This window comes from Mirounga angustirostris, unplaced genomic scaffold (assembly GCF_029215605.1).
Source record: "Mirounga angustirostris isolate CCGP_5_RB_7025 unplaced genomic scaffold, mMirAng1.0.hap1 SCAF_9, whole genome shotgun sequence".
Lineage (NCBI taxonomy): Eukaryota > Metazoa > Chordata > Mammalia > Carnivora > Phocidae > Mirounga > Mirounga angustirostris.
In genome coordinates, this window is record NW_026991717.1 from 139194038 (window position 1) to 139201582 (window position 7545).

Sequence of the window (7545 nt, forward strand, 5' to 3'; positions counted from 1 at the left end):
GCTGGAGATGGAGGAGAGAGGGAACTAGCATGTGCCAGGTGGCACCTGGTCTTCCCTCTCCGCCCTCCCCAAAGTCCTGCCTGACACAGGGCAGAAGAAGGGGGATGGGTTTCAGAAACAGGCCATGGGTCTAAAATCTTCTCAGACACGGTCTCATACTCTAGGAGTGAGAGCTCATTTGGGGAGCAGTCAAATCACCTGGGTATGACTGGTTTCCATAAGCTTCCACTCCTAACTCAGGGCTGAAGGGGTGTGTGGTGGTGGTGGGCAGGGGGATGGCTGGGGAGCCTGACATGAACAGCAGGTGGCAGAGCTGAGCTGTTCGAAGGCTCTGTGGGCGGGCAGGGGAGGGAGACCGTGAGCATTTGAAGGCAAGGTACCCATGGATGGTCAAAGGAAAGAGAAGCCAGACTGCAGGAAACAGACCCAAAGAGGGAGATAGATGGGAGGTGGTGCCCATGGAGGCCCCGGGGCTCAGGCACAGTTGCAGTCGTGAGCCTGGCTCCCACGGGGCTGGGAAGTGGAAAGGGTCCCACTCCACGTGGCTCTGACGCTGGCGGGGCAGGGCTGTAAGGGCCAGCCTTGTCAGGGGAGGAGAGGGGCCTTCGGCTTAGATGTCACCAGACTTGGATTTGCTTTTTCCAGGGGTTCCCTCTGCTTGTAAGCAAGTCGTAAGTGTGGAAACTACGAGAGACATTGAATGGGCTACATACACCTGCACTTTGGGGTTCCATGTCTTTGGTAAGTTTTCTGCAGCTTTCATTCAGTTCACACATAACATGTATCCACTTTCAGAACATTTCTCTAATAGTTATGAACTCTCATGGTCACTGGTTTTGTCCAGCTGCTCTGCTGCCACATGAACCCTAAAAGGACACGCTCCCTGCAGCTCCCAGGGGAAGGGCCAGGCAAGAACCAGAGAGATAGGTTTAACCCTTTTCTATTGTATGAAATAAGTCCTGAGATAATGCTCTAGAATCTTCTCCTTTGCGGTTGTGCCAAACTTCTTAGATGGGCCAGATGGCACTCAATCTATTTCTTTATCATTTGTTAGAGTTATTATACTTTTTTTGGTTCTTTAACTAAATTTTTCACTTCCTTTAAAGTTGAGATTGGAATATATAAATGGTGTAAAATAAATTAAGACAGTTTAGTAGAATAAAAAAGAAAAGACAGTACCTATAATCTCTTTACGTAAGACTCTAAGTCAATAAGGTGGTCAAAATTTCACAAATCTCTTTAGAGCTGGCATTTATCATTTTCTGGTACAAATGCTAGGAACTCCTGGGTTCACTCTAGATCTGCCAGCTGAGAAACTAATGTACATTCAGCTGTCTCAGATCCAAAGTTACTGGGACCACAATGTTTCCCATGGCAATGATCAGGGGACACTGCCCGCCCAACCAGACTCCAGATCCATGGCAGGCGGACAGCACACCTGCCGGGTAGACCAGGCCAGCAGCAGCCACAAAGAGCCGACACCAAGAAACACCTGAGGGGCGTCTGACTCTTGATTTTGGCTCAAGTCGTGACCTCAGGGTCGTGGGATCCAGCCCCAGGTCAGGCTCCACGCTCAGCACAGAGTCTGCTTGTCCCTCTCCCTCTGCTCCTCCCCCCGCTACTCTCTCTCTCATACACAAATAAAATCTTAAAAAAACCCTGAAAGGCACGCACAGGGTTGAACACTCCTTTGGAGAGACTCACATATAGAGTTACCCCAAAAAACCCAAAAAGTTAGGAAACTGTAGGCTGAGGACTAGCCAGCTTCCACTCAGGTGCTTTGGGGGAATAAAGAAAAGGCACTGCGTCCAGAGCCACGGTTTCTGGCACTCTCTCCGCTGTCGAGCCAGGAAGGAAGGGGCCCCGGAAGTCGTGGGAGCCCAGAGAGCCTGCCGGGGCTCTCCCCTCGGGCGGGACGGGTGATCTGGGAATCGCCCCGGCGGACACGATCGCCGGCAGGCTGGGAGCTCTTCCGGCCCCGGCTTCGAAAGCCAGGGACTCCGGGCGAGCTGATCCCCCTGAGGGCTCATGGCGGGCCCTGTGCCGCATGGCCTAGTGTCTCTGGAGTTTCAGGGCTCTGTCTGTGGTCTTCGTTTTAGGAGTGTGGCCGGAAGGCTCGGACGGAACCGACATCAATGCCGTGTGCCGGGCCCATGAGAGAAAGCTGCTGTCCACCGGCGACGACTTCGGCAAAGTGCACCTGTTCTCTTACCCTTGCTCACAGTTCAGGGTACGTCTTCCTCACGGACCTTGTCCTCAGGGCGCGTGCGTCACGGCCTCTGCCCGCGGGGGGCGCGTGCGTCCTGGCCTCCCCTGGCGGTCTGGTGATTGACTAGCCAGGCTCTGTCCGTGAACCTGCCAGTCGCGCATGCAGACTTGACCCCGCCGCCCCGCCACCCTGGAGCTCTTCCGGGCTCCACGCTGCTCTCCGGGGAGAACCCCCATCCACAGAGCGCTTCGAGCTGGCTTGTCTGCTACCGTGGCTTCCTTCGTGGGCCTCACGCCTCTTCCCCCACCTGCTGAGCTGAGCCGACACCAGCGCCTAGAACAGCCTTCCCCGCCCTTCCCCCTCGACCCGTGGCACCTGGTAGACCCCCCTCTGGGTGGCCACGTCCGGTACAGCGCTCCGGCCCTGAACGTGTCCCGCCCGGGACAGCGCCCGGCCCGTGTCTGTCCCCCCCCAGGCCAGATTGTCGGGGTACGGGGAGGGCCTCCGTGTCGTTTGGACGCCCCTCCGGTGCCGGTGCACAAAGCAGGTGCGCAGGCGAGAGCTGCTGAGGGAGGGAGGAACGAGCACCTTCCGACCGCACGCGGCTCGCTCTGCGCTAAGCTCGCTCTCTGTCGTTCTTCCCCAGGCTCCGAGCCACGTGTGCAGTGGGCACAGCAGCCACGTCACCAACGTCGATTTCCTCTGTGGCGATAGCCACCTCATCTCCACGGGCGGCAAGGACACGAGCATCATGCAGTGGCGGGTCATTTAGTCCCCGCAGGAAGCGGGGAGCAGAACAGGGGCAGGCACAGACTCGTGCGAGGCCCCACCACTGTGATTTCTGTTCGTTTGAGAAGCTCTGACAAACCTCAGGAAAACCACTCCCTCTACCAGTTCCCTTAGCTTAGCGAATCAGTGAGCGTCACCCCGGAGCAGTGGTTCACGGTTCTCCTTTGTTGTACAGTATATAAAACAGTGCACATTTAATATTAAGAAAAGATATGCCAGGGTTTACATTATGGTGACATCAACAGAAGTGACTGGTATATCCTTCGTAACTTTTCTACGAACCCTTCAAAAATGGTCACAGAATGCCTTTTAAAATATTGTACATAGGCTTTACTATTTCCCCATCTAGCTCGCTAAGTCAAATATTTATGATGATAATGAGGTACTGAATTGTGATCGCTATTGATGAATTGGTCCTGAAAGGATAAAGCGATGGAGAAGAGCGTGGAGGACTGATTTGCACAGGTGAATCGGGAAATGCAAATGTGACTCTGTTTGGTTTCATTCTCTAAGGGTTCATTCAGTCCTCCTGGAGGGAGGCTGACGAGAAAGGGGTTGTATTCTTCTTGTGTTAAGCAGATTGTACTCCAGATTAATTTAAATATTTCAGCAGGGTATGCAGGCACCGTAGAGTTTCAGTGACGCTGTCTGCCTAACCCAACGCAGGCAGCCGCTTCGCTCCCTCTGTCCCGCGCTCACGTTCCCGGAAGAGCGGTGGAGACATCCAGCCACCTTCTTCTGTATAGGAGTTGGCATGATCTGGTATTGTACTTGTATAGGATTGTAGAAATTGATCATAAAGATGTAAGGCTAGGCTTTACTATTTTATGCTTATGGACATTGTATATTTGTATTTTAAGACCAAGTAGACCAAGTCGAAACGGTATCTCTTAAGTGTACAATAAACCTGCGGCGGGGAGAAGTCTGGGAGGCTCCACTGGGTACTAAGGGCAGCTTCTTTTCCTGTCTTTCGTGCATGGATGGCTCCCTACACTACGAAATAAGATCGCATTCTGATGAGTAAAACAGAGGTGGCATACGTTTGTCAAGAAGGCCTTATCCATTTTGATTGTGTGACAGATTGAAATTTATTGTTTACATTGGGGAATGTATCTCAGATTTTAAAATAGAAGAGTAATAAACAGACTTAAAAACAAACACTAAGATTTCTACTTGTTCTAGGCAAGTAAATGAATGGAATTATCTGAACTCCATGGGGCGGGTTGTTTAGAGTGGCTGATTAAGCACAACGTTTGGAAGCATGTTTATTACATCGCCAGCCTGCTGAGCAAATGTGGGACACCAGTAGACACGTGTATTAAAGATGAATCTGTTTGTATGTATCCTTATCAAATATATTCTATAATGAAATTAAATCTGAAAAGGATTTCTTATTGACCTATAATCATGAAAATATATAAATTAAAATATTTAAAATTAGATATGATTCACACTATATTCTGTTTCATAGACATATTTTTTGTTCTCACCTGGGTCATTTGCAAATGGAACTCTAGCTTGCATGGTGTGTAAGGATTCATCAGATTCGAAGACTATAAAGAATTCAGCTTAGGGGCGCCTGGGTGCCGTAGTCAGATGGGCGTCTGACTCTTGGTTTCAGCTTGGCTCATGGTCTTGGGGTCGTGGGATTGTGCCCCATGTTGGGCTCCGCATGTGCTCAGTGCAGAGTCTGTTTGGGATTCTCTCCCCCTCTTCCTCTCCCTCTGCCTCTCCTGGTCATTCTCTCTCTCTTTCTCTAAAATAAATCAATCTTAAAAAAAAAAAAGAACTCAGCTGAGGGGTGCCTGGCTGGCTCACTTGGAGGAGCATGCAGCCCTTGATCTCAGGGCTATAAGTTTGAGCTCCATGTTGGGGGTAGAGATGCTAAAAAAAAAAAAAAATGAAAAACTTAAAAATTTTTCAGCTTAATTACTGTACCTAGTTGTTATTTTACTCGGTTAAATACTGGCAAAAACAGTTATTTTTACATTAATAATTAAGGGAATCACCAGCTCAAGGAAGGGGAAAGGGACCCATTATTGATCTTATAAGATCTTTTTTTTTTTTTTTTTGACAGAGAGAGACACAGTGAGAGAGGAAACACAAGCAGGGGGAGTGGGAGAGGGAGAAGCAGGCTTCCCGCTGGGCAGGGAGCCCGATGCGGGGCTCGATCCCAGGACCCTGGGACCGTGACCTGAGCTGAAGGCAGACGCTTAACGACTGAGCCACCCAGGCGCCCAAGATCTACTTTTATTTCTATATAATCCCACTCTTTTCCAGGCTCATAATGGAAAAAGGATATTTACATAAGCTATTACTGTTATTTTCATATTTGTCTATTTTTTATTTTTGTTTGTTTATTTGAGGGGGGAGGGGCAGAGGGAAAAGGAGAGAGAGAATCTCAAGCAGGCTCCACACCCAGCACAGAGCCCGTCGTGGGGCTCAATCTCACGACTCTGAGATCACGACCTTCCAAGATCCAAGACACTGCTGGGACAAGAGGCCTGGAAGCAGGGGTGACCGCTAGGCCTCTTCTTCCCAGTGGCCCGAGGCCCTGTCAGCTTAGCTGGGCTGTGAAGAGTGACGGCTGAGGGGCTGTTGGCATTAATCTCCATGAGGTGCTGACAGTGTGGACCAGGCTGCAAGCGGTGGATGCGGAGAAGCGAAGGGATGGTCCGAGGGAGGTTTAGAGGGGGAACGCCAGCAGGTGAGGGATCGCCTGCAGGCAGTGGGTGAGGCTCGGGCCCCTGACCGTTCTCTGGTCCAATGGCCGTGCCATTGGCCAAGATGCAGAGCACTGCAAGTTTGAAGGTGGATGATGCCTGGGACAGGATGAAGTGAGGTGAGGGGCCTCCGTGACATCCAAGTGCAAGTGCAAAAGTAGGCATTCAGCTAGCAGGCTCAGAACAAAAATCCAGCAGCAGGTGCCACTGCGGGGCTCTCCACAGAAGAGCCCCATGTCTGGCACCGGGGTGTGGCTGAGATTGCGGGGAGCTGGTCCAGCCGGGGAGGAGAGGGCGTCCGCCCCAGCTGGGGGCACTCAGAAACCCAGGGCAGCCAGAGGAACACCAGCTCGGCAAGGAGAGGGTTCACTCAAGACCCCACACAGGCATCTTCACCAACCCCCCAACTTTTTTTTTTCTAGAGAGAATGCAGGGGCGGGGAGGTGTAGAAGGAGAGGGAGAGAGAATCTCAAGCTGACTCCATACCCAGTGAGGAGCCTGACTCGGGGCTCGAGCCCACAACCCTGAGATCATGACCCGAGCTGAACTCGAGTCAGATGCTCAACCAACTGAGCCACCCAGGCACTCCTAACCCCCCAACTTTTTTGAGTGACTACTTCCACTGCCCAAAAGTTACACATTGCACCCGTTAATCAGTTTTTCTGTGATCTGGGAACAGACTACCATCATGTGATTTCTGAGGCTTCTAGAAGAGCACATAGAAGAAACAACGTTTGAGCCCCTCCGGCCTCCTCAAAGGAGGGCCATCTAACGGCACAACTGGGGAGGCAGCTGTTTGGTGAAAATGAACAAGAAACATGTATTTACTGTGAGATAGAAATTGATTCACTACGGTTTTGCTTTTTTTTTTTAACTTTATGGGAAATTTCGAACATATACAAAAATAGAGCCTCTCGCCGAGCTTCAAAACTTATGGACATTCGGAGAATCTTGTTTCCTCGGTCTCCCCTAATCTGGGGGACAGAGAGGACTGGAGTGTTTTCAAAGCAAGTCCAAGTCATCATGTCATTCACCTGTAAATGCCTCAGTCTGCCGCTCCCACGACACCAGTTTACTTCATGTAACCACCCTAACAAAATCGTAACTGACCAACTGAACAGTGATTCCTCATGGTCTGATACCCAGTCCACATTCGAGTCTCTCGAGTTGTCAAACCAGCCATGTCTCCACGCCAAGCACCACATGGGGACGCCACACAACCATGCAAAGCACAGGATGCACAGCCCACCTGGAAGCCTAGCTCACGAGGCTCAAGCACACGTGTGCGGCTGAGCTCAGGACGCTTCTCCAGAACCCACTCTGACCCCCAGCTCGCTGCCCCTTTGCACCCTGCCCCTCCCCACACCCTGCCTCTGGCCCCCTGGGGAAGCCCCCCTTCCAGATCACCCAGCCTGGATCCTTCCCACCTTGGCTGGCAGGTGAGATGGAGACCAGACGCAGGGATCAGCTCAGAAACCTTCTCTCCCCTTTGAGGGAGGAGCCTTGTTCACAGGGAGCAGGAGCTCCAGCCCCTCTCAGAGGGTCCCAGCTGTTCCAATTTGGCTCCTCCACTCCCCTGCGTGGTTCTCAGTAAGAATGGGACACAATACTCCTACCACCCGAGGGGCGGAACCTGGGAGGGCTGCCGGGTGGCATACATACTTTCCTGCTATCTTTGGTTACAAGAGCACCCTGCCCTCAGGAAGCCTAAGGGAGGGGTGAGGTTGGGGGCTCGTGAACACAGATTTTGCCTGAGCTCAGCATGTGGATGAGTTAGCAACAAATTTGGTCATTTGGACTTAGAGCAAAGCAGGTGTCGTAGCA

The 7545-nt window shown here is 51.6% G+C and overlaps 1 protein-coding gene across 5 annotated transcripts in view; it reads left to right on the top strand.

Moving 5' to 3' along the window:
* Positions 1–4445, top strand: part of EML1 (EMAP like 1) — a 182197-nt gene extending 177752 nt beyond the window's left edge. For all 5 annotated transcript variants that reach the window (XM_045901512.1, XM_045901510.3, XM_045901511.3 and 2 more), the window contains 3 exons: positions 646–741; positions 2100–2230; positions 2856–4445. In XM_045901512.1, coding sequence (XP_045757468.1) covers positions 646–741; positions 2100–2230; positions 2856–2981 — 353 coding nt within the window. In that variant the 3' untranslated portion in view covers positions 2982–4445. The remainder of the gene's footprint in view (positions 1–645; positions 742–2099; positions 2231–2855) is intronic.
* Positions 4446–7545: the final 3100 nt, after the last annotated feature.